This window comes from Schistocerca serialis, chromosome 3, assembly GCF_023864345.2.
Source record: "Schistocerca serialis cubense isolate TAMUIC-IGC-003099 chromosome 3, iqSchSeri2.2, whole genome shotgun sequence".
Lineage (NCBI taxonomy): Eukaryota > Metazoa > Arthropoda > Insecta > Orthoptera > Acrididae > Schistocerca > Schistocerca serialis.
Genome location: NC_064640.1, coordinates 984,401,171 through 984,418,269, shown reverse-complemented (window position 1 = coordinate 984,418,269; position 17,099 = coordinate 984,401,171). Strand labels below are relative to the sequence as shown.

The 17,099-nt window shown below is 44.2% G+C and overlaps 1 protein-coding gene across 1 annotated transcript in view; it reads left to right on the top strand.

Moving 5' to 3' along the window:
* LOC126471349 (prostaglandin D2 receptor) overlaps window positions 1-17,099 on the top strand; it is a 406,995-nt gene that overhangs the window by 278,690 nt on the left and 111,206 nt on the right. The window contains exon 2 of the mRNA XM_050099470.1: window positions 799-976. Within this exon, the coding sequence (XP_049955427.1) occupies window positions 799-976 (178 nt within the window). The remainder of the gene's footprint in view (window positions 1-798; window positions 977-17,099) is intronic.

Here is a 17,099-nt window from a genome sequence, read left to right as displayed (position 1 = left end):
CTGGAACCGCGCGACCGCTACGTTCGCAGGTTCGAATCCTGCCTCGGGCACGGATGTGTGTGATGTCCTTAGGTTGGTTAGGTTTAAGTAGTTCTAAGTTCTAGGGGACTGATGACCTCAGACGTTAAGTCCCATAGTGCTCAGAGCCATTTTTGTAAACTCGACCAGAGGTGGGAATCTGTGTGAAGCAAGACTTATCCAACCAAATTATTTTCTTCCATTGCTCCATGACTTCGGCGCCCCGTTTCCGCGCTACTGGCATTTGCATCACCGATGAGTGGCTTTAGAATTGCAGCTCGCCATGCAATTCCGTGTTTATGGAGATCCCTTCGTATTGTTCTGATGTTGACAGGGTTTATGTGTGCTAAATTTAGTTCTGCAGCAGTTTTGCGGGTGTCGTCTTCTCATATTTCGTCACAATCCTCTTCGATGACCGTCTCTCACTATCACTTAACACAAACTTCCGTCCGCGTTATGACTGAGTGGACGATGTTTTTCCGCTTTCCTTGAGTGCAGCACGAATCTTCGATACGGCGTCTCCTAAAACGCTAAATACTTCGACTCCCTCGGTTACTTAGCTCCGATGTAAAGCACTCACAACTACAGAGTACACTCTTCTGACCACGACTGACACTTGCACACGTACCATTCGTGGTAAAATACAACATCTCAACCTGCAGGCTTGCCTAACATCTCCGTTTGTGTTCGAGCATGCATTTCGCGCTGCGTTCTCATATTGTTGTCCAACCCCTGTAGGTGTGGCACTCGAGAAATGAACCGCTCTTTTCTCTGTTTCAGCACGTGACGTACCACATGATAAAACAGTCCATCTTCATCCTGTGGGCCGTGGTGCTGGTGCTGGTGTGCCTACCGCTCACCGGATTTGGAATCTACTTTGAGGACGGCAAGTGTGTGCGCCTGAGGAAGGCCAAGGCACCCGAGGACGTGGCCTACGCATACCTCTACTTTACTTTCGGTGAGTGCTTCTCTTCATTTCGTCACTTTTGTACTTCTCGTTGCACTGCTCTGTATCCTCAGTAGACATTTTAATGACATAGACAAAAGCAATTTGCGCACCACTGAAGTCTTCTCATTTTGGCGAACCTAAGCATCTCCGAACCCTTACAGACTCTAAGTCAAAAAAATTAGACAAAAAAGCGTCGCACAACGGAGGAATTATCCGAATGGGACGGAAATCGGTAAGTGTGAAGTACATGCACAGACAAATAAACGATTACAATTTCAGAAAAAATTGGCTGAGTTATTGAAGAGAAAGAGCATCACAAGCTGAGCACGTCAATAACGCGCTTGTCCACCTCTGGCTCTTACGTAATCATTTGTTCGGCTTGACACTGAATGACAGAGTTGTTCGATGTCCTCCTGAGAGAAATTCTGCCAAAGTCTGTCCAATTGACGCGCTGGATCGTCAAAATCCCGAGCTAGTTGGAGGGCTCTGCCCATAATGCTCTAAACGTTCTCAACTGGGGAGAGATCCGGCGATCTTGTAGGCCACGGTAGCGTTTGGCAAGCACAAAGACAAGCAGTGGAAACTCTTGTCGTATATTCTGTAAGGCTACCGCGGGTGTCCTGCTGTGATATGAAATGGCACCCCAGACTATCACTGCTGGTTGTCGGGAGGTATCGCGACCGACAGTCGGGTTTGTATCCTACCAGTGTCTGGAGCCTGTCCAGAAACGTCATCGGGCTGTAACTCATTGACTGGAGTAGAATTGTGTTCGGTGATGAGCCCGCTTTGAACTGAGCCCTGATGACCAGCGAAGACGTGTCTGGAGACGCCCCAGGAAGCAGTGGGACACCAAACTGACCGTAGCCCGCCATACGGACCGACAATGATGCTATGGGGTGCCATTTCTTTCCATAGCAGGACCTCTTTGGTTGTCGCCCATGGCAAGCTGACGGCACAATGCGACATCGACGACATCCTCTGACTCGTTTTGTTGCCCTTCGTGGCAAGCCAAAGGGGGCTTCAGTCTCAGGAAGATAATAGCCGCCTGACCACAAGGAGAGTTTCTACTTTCCAGAATGAGATTTTCACTCTGCAGCGGAGTGTGCGCTGACATGAAACTTCCTGGCAGATTAAAACTGTGTGCCAGACCGAGACTCGAACTCGCGACCTTTGCCTTTCACGGGCAAGTGCTCTACCAACTTCTTTTATTTTTTTTATTTTTTTTTTAAATCTCATTTTGTTCGTTATAGTTCGTTGCAATTGTTCGTGGCGGACGTCCCCTGACGCCCGTTGAAGTTCGTTATTGATTCATTCACTCAGATTTTTTTTATCACAGAGGGCAGTTAACCCCCTGACCGAACACGCTGAGCTACCGTGCTGGCATAAAATGTTTCGTTTATTTCGAATATCTGTGATGATGGTTGGTTGATTTTGGGGGAAGAGACCAAACAGCGAGGTCATCGGTCTCATCGGTTTAGGGAAGGAAGTCGGCCGTGCCCTTTCAGAGGAACCATCCCGGCATTTGCCTGGAGCGATTTAGGGAAATAACGGAAAACCTAAATGAGGATGGCCGGACGCGGGATTGAACCGTCGTCCTCCCGAATACGAGTCCAATACAACTGAGCTACCCAAGCACTACTCACGCACCGTCCTTACAGCTTTACTTCTGCCAGTACCTCGCCTCCTACCTTCCAAACTTTACAGAAGCTCTCCTGCGAAACTTGCAGAACTAGCACTCCTGAAAGAAAGGAAGTTTCATATCAGCGCACCAGCCGCTGCAGAGTGAAAATCTCATTCTGGAAACATCCCCAGGCTGTGGCTAAGCCATGTCTCTGCAATATCCTTTCTTTCAGGAGGCGAGGTACTGGCAGAAGTAAAGCTGTGAGGACGGGGCGTGAGTCGTGCTTGGGTAGCTCAGTTGGTAGAGCACTTGCCCGCGAAAGGCAAAGGTCCCGAGTTCGAGTCTCGGTCCGGCACACAGTTTTAATTTGCCAGGAAGTTTCAGAGTTTCTACTGTTTTTCTTCCCCCTTCCCAAACCGTACCTTGGCCAGAAAGATCGCTGGATCTCTCCTCAATGGAGAACTTTAGGAGCATTAAGGGCACGGCCCTCCAAACAGCTCTGGATTTTGATTGGATAAAATTTGGCCCGATATCCTTTAGGACACCCAGCAACTCTATCAAGTAATACCAAGCAGAATAAATGGTTACATAAGGGCCAGAGATGGACCAACTGGTTATTGACTTGCTCAGTTTGTGAAGGTCTTTCTCTTGAATAAATCATCCATTTTTTTCTGAAAGTGTAATAATTTGTTTACCTGCATATGTACATGACATCTACTGATTTCCATGCCATTCGGATAATTCCGCGCGACAAGTAAAAATCGTAAAAAGCGTCTGGCCATTAGCATAATTCAGAAACTTACTCATCATACACATTCTCAGTTGAAGAGCTTTCGAAGGACGAAGAATCTGAGAGAAGACGCACTGAATCGCATTATTTACCAAAAGTTTTGGAGACACCTCACGGAGATTATTAATTTCAAAATTTCTTGCATTCGTTGATTTTCGGGAGAATTTCTAGTGCTATTTGACATTTGTGATTGCCAAAAGCATTCTTGTAGACGTTGTCGACTTCCAGAGCAAGATTCACTGCCTCCTGATGACGTTGTGGGCATGTGACGCGGAAAATTCTCCCATCGGAGCACAAAAAAAGGCGAATATAGTCCTGTTTATTAAAAGACTCTGATTGAAAAGTGGGGTCCCAGCTGCGTCATATTACCTTCCTCAGCACCTTTAAAAACCTTCCCAAAAGTTGGGCATCCGAACATATACGCGCTTTTTATACTGAGTGAGAAGGAAACAGTGTGAGTGGGAAAGAGATGGAAAAGTAATAAATACTGGAAGACAGTAGACAGTGGTTGTGGAATAAAATGAGCGAACGTTTACGAGTAGGGTAACATTTAAAGCTCTGTAACGGCATCTAAGCAATATATCGGAAAAATGACAGCCATTTGCTGGGCATAGCCGTCTTGTAATCCGCTGCTCCAAAAATTATGTTTTTTGGTCTTTCTCAGGAACCGCTCATGAACTAAATGGTGCCTCCATAAGCCCCTTGGAGCCCACTTCAGACCACATTTTATTAAAATTATTATTTTATGGCCAACATTGGACCACTTTAGTCAATATTATGAATTAGGTTCTTCTGTTTTCTGTTGGCCCAATACTTTTCATCCTTTCAAATCGTGCCCTTCTCTCCTCATCCGAAATCACCCTTCCCATTCTCTGTTTGTTTTTATTGGTAGTGAGACATGTTTGTCCTGAAGTATCTTGAGCGCGTCTGTCTTGCCTTTCAGATCCTCCATCGTAAGCTCTAATTTCATCATCATTGATCTCTGAGATTCACCAAATGCCGCTGTTACTAATCCATAGCTTCTCATTTATTCTCTTGCTAATTCTGTTTTCTGTTGTCCACATGAAATGTCCGGTGAAAGACATCGTTTCTTATTCATTGTACTTGTCACTGGTTCTATTTCTTTATAAATTGTTTAATTTGAAGCTATTCTCCAAATTCCGTCTTTTTGGTATTTTGTATTTGTAACTGTTCTGATTATTCTTCGTTCTATTTCAAGTAATCATCTAGTTATTTAAAACATAGTTACGCTAGCATATGTTATTTTCTGTTGTGTGACTGTTTTGTACTTTTTCAGTTTTGTGGCTATTGAGAGGCATTGTTTGTTACATATGATATTGGTAACATGATGTGTTTTAATCTGGTTGTTTATTCTACTCTTCCATGATGGTTTCTCATACAGGTAGCGTGTTATTATTTCTCCCGAGTATTTAAACTTTCCAGAAATTTTTATCTCGTGTTCTCCGATTCCAATTTTGTTTGCCAGTGGCGTTTCCGTTAGGATTATTTCTGTTTTCAAATGATATTTTAAGGCCAACGCTCTGGACTATTTCCTGTAATGATTGTATTTGTTGTTTGGTTTCTTGAATGTTGTTGGCGACAAGAATGAGGTCATCAGCAAATCCTAAAAAGTTCAACTTTGTCATGTTCTTGTGTTCCAACCTTAATGTTCTTTGGATTGTCCTTGTACCATTCCCTCATTATGTATTCCAGGACACAATTAAAAAGAAGTGTTGACATTCCGTCTCCCTGCCTTAAACCAATTTTTACCAAGAATGATTTAGAAAGTTCCCCTCTGAACTTAATTTTCGAATTCATATTCGTTAAGGTAAGTTCTATCAGTTTAATTAATTTTGAGTGGAGTCCGAAATGTATCAAAATTTTGAATAGTGAGAGTCTACGGATAGAATCATACACTTTCTTAAAATCTATAAATGTAATTGAGGGAGCCTTTTTTCGTTTGCGGGAATAAGCCATAGTAAATTTCAGTTTAATTATTTGTCCGGCACAGATTCTCCAAGATCTGAAGCCTCCTTGGTATTCCCCTAGTTCCTTATCCAGTTGTTCTTTGATCCTATTGCGTAAAATCTTGGAAAAAACCTTGTAGGTACAGTCCAAGAGCGAGATTCCTCTATAGTTATCTGGATCTCTTTTGTCTGCTTTCTTATGAAGTAGGTTAATTATAACTGTGGTCAGTTCTTCTGGGAATTTTCCGGCTGCCCAGTTTTTTTGTAAAATAATATGTTAAGATGTCTGAGTTGTTTTACTAGCATACTTTCACATTTCTGCAAACACTCGATGTTCACCACGTGCTTTGTAGTTTCTCATTTCTTTAAGTACAAGTTCTATTTCTTGTACTGTAGATGGGTGTATATCTTTTGGATTGGTTCTTACAGAGTTGCTTGTGTCTATAGTTGAAAGCTTTTCAGATTCACCACAGTTCAAGAGCTTGTTGAATGCTTCTGCCATGATTTCTACGTTTTCTTTGTTATTGTGAGCTATTCTTCCACCTTTATTTCTCATCAATAGTGTGGGAGTGTTGTAATTACGTAATTGTTTATCAAAGGCTTTGAAATAATCTGTGGAATTGGTTTTGTAGTAGTTTCCTTCAATGGAACTCAGTAGATCCTTCTGATATTGCCGCTTTGTTTTTCTGATAATTTGAAAGAATTTTTTTTCTTATGTATCTGAGATTAACTACATTTTCTTCTGTTTTGTGAGTTTGAAATTTTATCCAAGCTTGACATCTTTCATCATGAACTTCATCGCATTCCGTAGTTGACCATGCATGTTTTTTACGTTGATTTGCTGGGGCCGATTCTTCAGCATGTTGTTTTAAAATTGATATTAGTTCCTCAAGATTATCCGTTTCTATTGTATTACACCATATTTAATGCAAAAAGAACCAACTGATTTGCTCCATTTGCCTAATCTGGAGGACCTTTGTGTAGTATTCAGACTTGGGCCCTGTACTGTAGGACAGTAACAGTAAGACGATATTTCTGATGGGTGTACAAACGGTCCCTATACCAAGGGCTATCTGAAACACTGAAGCCTACCTTTTTGTCGCCAATAGAACCCGAGTATGAGGTCCGGTGTTTTGGAAGTTATTATGTAGCAGAACAGAGACAGTGGGGAATCACGACTATACAGGTGATCATTGACACAAGGGGCTTTGGCAACAGGCGGGTTGTTATGCTCCGTCGCTTGGAAACGAGAATTTCGGAAATGTTGATGTTCAACTCGTTGTAACCTACTGTCATGAGCATCTATGGAAAGTGGTTGAAGGACGATGAAACCTCGAGAAGGCAGCAAATAGTTGGATGATCGTCCCACATCACAGAACATAAAGGTCGGAGGCTTGGCCTCTCTGTGTGCCATAAGGAGTATAGGTGGCGATCTGTGGTAGATCTGACGAAAGAGCGCAATGCTGGTGTTTGTACAACTCCTCAAAATCACAGACCAATATCCTTAACATCGGTTTGTTGCAGGTTTCTCGAACATATTCTCCGTTCGAATATAATGAATTTCCTTGAGACAGAGAAGTTGCTGTCCATGCATCAGCACGGCTTTAGAAAGCATCGCTCCTGCGAAACGCAACTCGCCCTTTTCTCACATGATATCTTGCGAACCATGGATGTAGGGTATCAGACGCATGCCATATTCTTTGACATCCGGAAAGCGTTTGACTCGCTGCCCCACTGCAGACTCCTAACTAAGGTACGAGCATATGGGATTGGTTCCTAAATATGTGAGTGGCTCGAAGACTTCTTAAGTAATAGAACCCAGTACATTGTCCTCGATGGTGAGTGTTCACAGGAGGTGAGGGTATCATCTGGAGTGCCCCAGGGAAGTGGGGTAGGTCCGCTGTTGTTTTCTACCTACATACATGATCTTTTGGATAGGGTGGATGGCAATGTGCGGCTGTTTGCTGATGATGCTGTGGTGTACGGGAAAGTGTCGTCGTTGAGTGACTGTAGGAGGATACAAGACGACTTGGACAGGATTTTTGATTGGTGTAAAGAATGGCAGCTAACTCCAAATATAGATAAATGTAAATTAATGCAGATGAATAGGAAAAAGAATCCTGTAATGTTTGAATACTCCATTAGTAGTGTAGTGCTTGACACAGTCACGTCGATTAAATATTTGGGCGTAACATTTCAGAGCGATATGAAGTGGGACAATCATATAATGGCAGTTGTGGGGAAGGCGGATAGTCGTCTTCGGTTCATTGGTAGAATTTTGAGAAGATGTGGTTCATCTGTAAAGGAGACCGCTTATAAAACACTAATATGACCTATTCTTGAGTATTGCTCGAGCGTTTGGGATCCCTATCAGGTCGGATTGAGGGAGGACATAGAAGCAATTCAGAAGCGGGCTGCTAGATTTGTTACTGGTAGGTTTGATCATCACCAGAGTGTTACGGAAATGCTTTAGGAACTCGGGTGGGAGTCTCTAGAGGAAAGGAGGCGTTCTTTTCGTGAATCGCTACTGAGGAAATTTGAGGCTGACTGCAGTACAGTTTTACTGCCGCCAACTTACATTTCATGGAAAGACCACAAAGATAAGATAAGAGAGATTAGGACTCGTACAGAGGCATATAGGCAGTCATTTTTCCCTCGTTCTGTTTGGGAGTGGAACAGGGAGAGAAGTTGCTGGTAGTGGTACGGGGTTCCCTCCGCCACGCACCGTATGGTGGATTGCGGAGTATGTATGTAGATGTAGATGTAGGTGATGAGGACAACGCAAACAACCAGTCCTCGGGCAGAGAAAATCGCCAACCCGGCCGGGAATTGAACCCGGGACCCCATGATTCAGAGGCAGCAACGCTAGCCACTAGAGCACGAGCTTGTAACGGAAATGCATATCCTCCTATTTCCATCTATTGTGCTATAATTTGTTTTCCTTATTTTTGTTACCTGAATATATGACATTTCTGTGTCTTTACATATTGTAATTGTTTTACTATTTGTATATATATATATATTTATGCATTTATGTCGATATATAATTCGTTTGTTTCGTAAATATTATTTGTATTTTTACGCTGGGTCTTGCCTAGGGAAAACTGCTATCGAACGATTACATCGATAGGTCGTGTGAAGACTCAAAGTGTGTAGGATCTTTGGTAGTGTTAACTCTGCTGCGTGGAGTGCGGGCAGAGCTGTAGGAGTCTGGCTGGAGTAGCGAGTGGAGCAGGTGTGTTGTGTGACGCTCCCGCGAGTTGCCGCGCTTTCGGGGTTTGGCAGCATGTAATTGAGCTCGACTCGCGATGATAGTTTCTGACATGGTGTCGCGGACGGGAAGCATTAGCTGGCGCACATCAAGAGCCCGTTTCGCCTGGTGACCGTGTCGAGAAGAAGGCGCGCCAACATCCAGCTTCTGCAACAGCGACGGCCGACAATGAGTGACTGTCGCCACTTCCTCGATCGACGGCTTCAAACCTTCAATCAACCAACAAGGAAGACTAAAAGCACGTAAAGTTTCAGAACTGTATGGCAGACCTCAGCTTTTCAAATTGTTCCATTTGCCTCGCAAAATTACAGCAACTTAGCATGAACCTTTGTTGCTCATTGTCCCAATTGCATTGCCAAGCAGGGTCCCTTCCTTTTCCGAAATGAACCCGAATGTCGTTGAAATTCAAACGCCAGCATAATTCCATTTCACTGCTTTAATTTCAAAGTTCAATTTAAGTATTCATAGCTGGCTACAATAGTTAGATTACACAAGCACAAATTAAGAGTGCGAGTTTTGTTACCATATTTTAGCTTACCTGTGACTGCAGCTCAGCTTGGTACGTACTAAATTTTACTATTGTTAATTGTTCAGAATCGTTTAGATTCAAGTTCAAAGTTAAATCTCTTCTTTCTAAATTGCGTAGATTCAAGTAGCTTTAGAAATGATTGTTGAGGTAGTCCAAGACTAACTGTATTTCGATGTGCTTCAGAAAGAAAGCTCACTATTAACTTCAGTCACTAAATTAACTTTCGATTTTCCGGTTTCATTAATTCTTTTGCTAAATTAAGTGTAGCGAAATTTATTACTTCCGACAAACTTTCAGTTTTCACACTACACGTGTCAACCTTCAGTTGCCACGCTTCTAGTGCTAATTATATGTGTAATAACCTTTCCGTTTCAGTTATTATAGTAATTGTCCATAGGACTGGCGACCGTAATTTCCCCCAAATCTCAAATATCTAATTACCGCTAGTTGATTGTTAACGTAACGGCCGCACATTTACTTTCTTTATTAACTTTATCCCTATTTCAAAATTAATTTCCACCAGTTTCACTTGCATTTTTCCTTTCATTGAGATGTAACCCTTTCCTCCCTCTTTACCGACAGGTTAACTTCGGTGACGATTGCTTTTCCAAAATTCCCATTAGGTAGACGCGGTTTCATTTTTCACTGTCATTAAGGTCGATAAGTGAGGGGGAGGTTACACGTGGCGACCTGGTGACAGGACAATCTTCAAATTTGAGGTTGTTCTGGACACGAATTTTGCATTGTACAAATCTCGTAACAAAGTACTGGTTACGAAATGGTCGATACGTCAGCGAGAATATTAGTGTGAGGAATCCTAATTAGATTTGAGATTTGGCATTTATATTGAAAATTATTAAAATGAGTGAAGGCAACAATTACCAAAATTTGGTAGGCTTGGATAAGGAACAATCGGCCGAACAGTGGGGAACGCGCACCGCGGTACCCATTGTTCAGGGACAGGCGGCTAGCATGAAAGATGCGACCGCCGAAACGCAACAAAGAGCAGAAATGGAATTCCACACTTTAGAAAATGTTTCGGAGTCGGAAGTGAAAATCAAATGCGAATCCCTTAATGACGAATACGGGGGGACAATTAAAGAGGAAGCCGCTACTGAAGTAAAACCGGTAGTTTCCGGGAATTTAACTGATTTATTGAATGTTTTGATTAACGAAATCAAGAGTCAATCGGCCAAGCAAGAAGCTCAGTCTGAAAAAATTGAACGAAAGCTAGACAGTCACAACAAAGCTATTAATGTTGTTAACAACAATGTTGGAGTTGTTAACACAAAAGTTGATAAAATCAAAGAAGATATTGTTGTGATTAATAGCGAAATCGGTAATCTTAAACAGGAAATGATAGGCGTTCAGGAGGAAATTGCGAGCATAAATACTCGCTTTTATTCCGAAATTAGCAGAATCGAGAAAAGTGTAGGAGAATCAGTTGCTCCGATCATCGAGAATAAGGTGACGGAACAAATTCAATTAGTGGAAAAAGAGGATCAAAAGAAGGTGGAAACTTTAAAGGCTTTAGTATCCGAAGTAGATACCAAAGTGACGAAGCAGGCTAATACCTGCGAAGAGAAAAAAAGGGAAGTAGAAACCCTTGCGACAACCACTTGCCAAGTAATTACGAGAGTGTCGGAATTAGAAAAGAAACTTGACGAAAAACAGAGCTATGTGCCAATCTATGCACATAGTTCGGAATTGTTGACGAAAGAGGAGCGGTTCGACCCCTTGAAAAAAGGCGGTATACACGCGACGGATTTCATTAAGAACTGTGAAAGAGTTTTACCCAGATCATGGACTAATGAGAGAAAAATTAATGCGATTATTGATGTGTTGGCTGGTGATGCCAAGCGTTGGGACTTAAACCTCAACATTACGGACCTGACTTTTGACGAATTTAAAAATTTGTTTCTGGCTGAATACTGGTCAGAGCAAAAACAGCAAAGTGTCTGGCGCGAATTTGCCGTATCGAGGCCTTTCGATGCGAATTCGCGCGGTTCGATGAAGGAGTTTTGTGAGGGCTGGATCCGCAAGTTGGAATACTTGCGTGATCGCCGCACGGAATCCGAAATAGTCTGGGAACTCTACATGAAGCTTCCAGATGATACAAAACGCTACGTAGGAAGCAATTACAGGACAATCAATGATTTCCTGGAAAGAGTTGAGGACGAGGACAATTGGCGCAATAATCGCGATACTGGTAGAGGCCGTGGTAACAACAACGGGTACTACAGCAACCACAACAATGATAACTATGGGAATAATGCATACCGCAATCTTGGCAGCAATAACAATAATGGTTCGGGCCGTAATGACAATCGGTACAATGCGAATAATAACAGGAATGACGGAAACCAGTATCACACTAGCATGATACGGGCTTCGCAGAATAGTAATAACGCCAGAGGGTCTGATCAGCCGCCTCAGCAGCATCCGGGGAGCGTATCTGCTGGGACGAGACAGGGAAACCATTAGCCGCGCCGGTGAGGGGCCGACCGGGCGTGGAGAAATTTTGGCGGCCCAATAACAGTAGAAAACCGAGGTGTCGTCGTTATGAAAATTCCGTATGGAATAATCAACGGCGGTAGAGTGTGCCAGTATTAGGAGAAAGGAGTGCGCCCACAAGTAGTAGATCAGCTGTAGACACGGCAGTAGAAAAGACATTCACTGTCAGTGAGAACAATTTAAGTAGTGTTCCGGAAATCGATTATAAAATGGCAGCTGTAACACCCACAGCAGAACTGGAGATTGAGTTTAAGAATGAGTCGCAACTGTTGAGAGAATCTCAGATGTCGGATAACACGTCCGTCATCGAGCGAGGGGATGCAGAGAGGGATGAAGTCTGGTTAAGGCAGTTCGGTCGCTTATACGACGAACTAAGAGATTATAGGGGCCTGTACGGGAGAAGTGTTTGTGGGGAGCGCGGGCAGGATTTGCCGCGTCTCGTCCCGCAGGAAGATAGTGATTGTGAAGTGATAGAAAGTTCTGGCCCTAACCGGCAGACTTTACTAGAAATAGTTGATGTTAAGGGGGAGCACGAGCAAGATGCGTCGTGTTTCGTCCCGCAGGAGTTGAATGTTGAAGTAGTAACGGAAAGTTCTGGCCCTAACCGGCAGACTTTACCGAAAGTTGTAGTGGTAGAAGTAGCCGACCCATCCGACGCGAACATCCAGTTTAAACATTGCGAGAGTATTAAGGAGAAAGATTACGAAAATTTTAGTGATAGCCGGACACGATTGGTAGAAAAGCATGTGGATTACAGCGTGTATGAGGTTAGAGCTGACATTATATGGTCAGACGATAGCAGTGTGGGTTGCGCAGATCTAGCGGAAGTAATTGCAAAGACTACTGGGCACATTCCTCCAGGTAGATTGGCAGATGAGATCAATCTGGCCAAAGAGGAATCAACGAAGGTGACAATTAGTGAAGTGATAGCAAAGCAACACTCACTAGTTGACGAGTTACAGGAAAAGGTTTCGGTATTGGAGGCGAAGCTACAGACTAAGCCTCAGGACAAACGTGTTGAAATTAAAACTGTATGTGAACAGAGGCTGAAAAAGCCGCCAGATAAGCCGAATTTAGGATGAAAGCCGGATGGTTTTTCTGGAATGACCTGGATATAGACGAAGATTTACTGTGGGAAAATAATGAAACAGTCGAGGACAAGTTTAGACAGATAGTAGTGTCTGTTAATATGCACGACCTACAACTAAACGTGTTGATTGACACCGGTGCAGAATTGAGTGCTGTATCTGGGAAAATATTTGAGTTACTGAAAGACAGACCCGGCATCGTAGTTATGCCAGTAACAGGAGTGAAAATTATCGGTGCTACTGGGAAGGCCAGTAAACCGGTCACAAAACAGATTTTTGTCAACTTCGAGATATGTGGGGCACGATTTGAGCAAGAGTTTGTCGTCGTGCCAGACTTAACTACGGAAGTAATTATCGGGTTAGATTGGCTATTAAAGTACCGTGCAGCGATTAATTGCGAAAGCAAAACTTTGACATGTACGTCACTAGATAAAACAATAGTAGTTAGTTTTGACGAGGCAGGAGACGGTGTGCATAGGCAATACCGGCCTATACACATTGTTAACTGGCCGGATGACATTGACGTAGGAATGAGTTTGAACTACTGTAATGTGAGGAATCTCGGCATTGACAATAGTGTAGAAAGTGAATCGGAAAGTATTGTAGACGGTGTGTCAAACGTAACACACGAACAAAGACGAGGCCTGTATGAAGTAATAATGAAGAATAAGAGTGTGTTTTCAGACAAACCGGGACTTGTGGAAGGATATAAATGCACATTGCATGTGATTCCGCACGAACCATTCTTCGTGAGACCGTATGCTATACCGCTGTCCAAAAAGGAAGCAGTGCAACGGGAGATAGATAAGATGATCGAATGGGGAGTGATTGAAAGAAGTACGAGTCCATATAATAACGGTTTGGTCATTGTAGCAAAACGGGATGGTAGTGTGCGTATTGTGATTGACGCACGCACGTTGAATAGGGTCGTTCAACGTGAAACAGACAGACCAGAGAGTATGGAGGACATTTTGCAACGTTTTCATGACGTCAAATTCATGACTAGCCTCGATCTGACGGCTAGTTACTGGCAAATAGAACTCGAAGAAGAATCTAGGCCATACACCGCCTTCTTGTTTGCGGGCAGGTGTTATTAGTATAGAGACCTGCCGTTTGGACTTAATACACTCCTGGAAATTGAAATAAGAACACCGTGAATTCATTGTCCCAGGAAGGGGAAACTTTATTGACACATTCCTGGGGTCAGATACATCACATGATCACACTGACAGAACCACAGGCACATAGACACAGGCAACAGAGCATGCACAATGTCGGCACTAGTACAGTGTATATCCACCTTTCGCAGCAATGCAGGCTGCTATTCGCCCATGGAGACGATCGTAGAGATGCTGGATGTAGTCCTGTGGAACGGCTTGCCATGCCATTTCCACCTGGCGCCTCAGTTGGACCAGCGTTCGTGCTGGACGTGCAGACCGCGTGAGACGACGCTTCATCCAGTCCCAAACATGCTCAATGGGGGACAGATCCGGAGATCATGCTGGCCAGGGTAGTTGACTTACACCTTCTAGAGCACGTTGGGTGGCACGGGATACATGCGGACGTGCATTGTCCTGTTGGAACAGCAAGTTCCCTTGCCGGTCTAGGAATGGTAGAACGATGGGTTCGATGACGGTTTGGATGTACCGTGCACTATTCAGTGTCCCCTCGACGATCACCAGTGGTATACGGCCAGTGTAGGAGATCGCTCCCCACACCATGATGCCGGGTGTTGGCCCTGTGTGCCTCGGTCGTATGCAGTCCTGATTGTGGCGCTCACCTGCACGGCGCCAAACACGCAGACGACCATCATTGGCACCAAGGCAGAAGCGACTCTCATCGCTGAAGACGACACGTCTCCATTCGTCCCTCCATTCACGCCTGTCGCGACACCACTGGAGGCGGGCTGCACGATGTTGGGGCGTGAGCAGAAGACGGCCTAACGGTGTGCGGGACCGTATCCCAGCTTCATGGAGACGGTTGCGAATGGTCCTCGCCGATACCCCAGGAGCAACAGTGTCCCTAATTTGCTGGGAAGTGGCGGTGCGGTCCCCTACGGCACTGCGTAGGATCCTACGGTCTTGGCGTGCATCCGTGCGTCGCTGCGTTCCGGTCCCAGGTCGACGGGCACGTGCACCTTCCGCCGACCACTGGCGACAACATCGATGTACTGTGGAGACCTCACGCCCCATGTGTTGAGCAATTCGGCGGTACGTACACCCGGCCTCCCGCATGCCCACTATACGCCCTCGCTCAAAGTCCGTCAACTGCACATACGGTTCACGTCCACGCTGTCGCGGCATGCTACCAGTGTTAAAGACTGCGATGGAGCTCCGTATGCCACGGCAAACTGGCTGACACTGACGGCGGCGGTGCACAAATGCTGCGCAGCTAGCGCCATTCGACGGCCAACACCGCGGTTCCTGGTGTGTCCGCTGTGCCGTGCGTGTGATCATTGCTTGTACAGCCCTCTCGCAGTGTCCGGAGCAAGTATGGTGGGTCTGACACACCGGTGTCAATGTGTTCTTTTTTCCATTTCCAGGAGTGTATATCTGTGTCCGTATTCATCAGGGCCCTAGATAAAGTGCAAGGACCGGCTTTGAGTTCAAGATTAACTGTATATGTTGACGACCTATTGTTGGCCAATGCGACTTGGCATGACCATTGTGACCTGTTAGATGAAGTTTTTAGAGCATTGCGCCGTGGCGGAATGACTCTAAAGCTAAAGAAATGCGAATTTGTGAAGCAGGAACTGAAATTTTTAGGGCATGTAATTATCACTGCTGGTATTACAAAGGACCCAGAGAAACTAGAGGCAATAAGGAATTGTCCTCCACCCAAGTCTAGGAAACAGTTAAAAAGTTTTCTAGGGCTAACAGGATTTTACCGTAAATTTGTAAAAGGACAAGTGTTTAATGATGAAAATTTGAATAACCTCATACGCAAAAACGTTCCGTTTGTGTGGACTGACGGGTGTCAGGCCGCTTTCGAGAGATTAAAAGACGAGTTTTAAGATCTAACATACTATTTCATCATGATTTATCGCTACCCTTCCATCTGGGAACGGATTCGTCGAATTATTGGGTGGGGGTAGAACTGTTTCAAGAAGTTGGTAAAGGAGAGGATAAGGAACACCGGACGATAGCGTTCGCGAGTCGAACTTTATCAAAAAGTGAGCGAAACTACACGATTTCTGAGAAAGAGTGTCTCGCTATCGTGTGGGGATTCAAAAAGTTCAAGGGTTACCTATGGGACCGTAAGGTGATTATTCATACGGACCATAAGGCGCTCACTTATCTGAAGGATTGTAAACTACTTCACGAAAGACTGACCAGGTGGTCGCTGTATTTACAGCAATTTAACTATGACATCTGTTACGTAAAAGGGACCGACAATTGCGTAGCGGATGCGCTGTCGCGTTTGCCCGGTCTAATCAAGAGATATTGAAAGATGAGTCAGATGGAGTGGTCAAATTATACTATTTTAAAGAAGTTGAGGGACGTAAATTAATAATGAACATCTGTAAGAATCTACGTCGTCATCAGAACGAGGACGGTTGTTTAAATATGGTGAAAACCCGATATGACGAAAGGAGTCCAGAAGGAGAAAAATTAAGGAAGTATTACAAGATATACGATCATATCTTGTACAAATGTAAGAGTGAAGATAGTAATATTTGGCGGGTATGCTGGCCCACCAAATACGTCACGGAAATAATTGACTACTACCATTTGGCGTATGGTCACTGTGGACCAAAGAAATGTACGGAAAAGCTGAGTGAAGTAGCGCATTTTAACAACATGTTAAAACGCGTTACTGACAGAGTGAAAACTTGCGATTTATGTCAGAAGGTGAAGGTTACCAACTGTACGAGTCGTGGTCCTATGCAAAGTATAAGGCCTAACGACACCTTTGAATTACTGTGTGTGGACTTGTACGGACCTTTGCCCAAGTCATCAGGAAACTTCGCCTACATTTTAATAGTGCTAGAAGCTTTTTCCAAGTTCATCAAACTATACCCGATTAGGAAAGCTACAGCCAAAGCGGTCTATAGCAAGCTTGTGAACGATTATTTTGTTCATATTGGTAAGCCCAAGGCGATTCTATCAGACAATGGGGCACAATTTACTTATAAGTTGTGGAATGAAGGCATGGAAAGTAATGGGGTCGAGGTGATCCATATTTCAGCTTATTGTCCGGCTGGGAATCCCGCTGAGAGGTATATGCGCGAGCTAGGCCGACTTTGCCGTACCTATTGCCATCACAACCATAGGGCATGGGGCAAATATGTAGCAGTATTTGAGAGGATTATGAACACCTTGAGACATGTATTTACGGGATTTTCTCCAGAG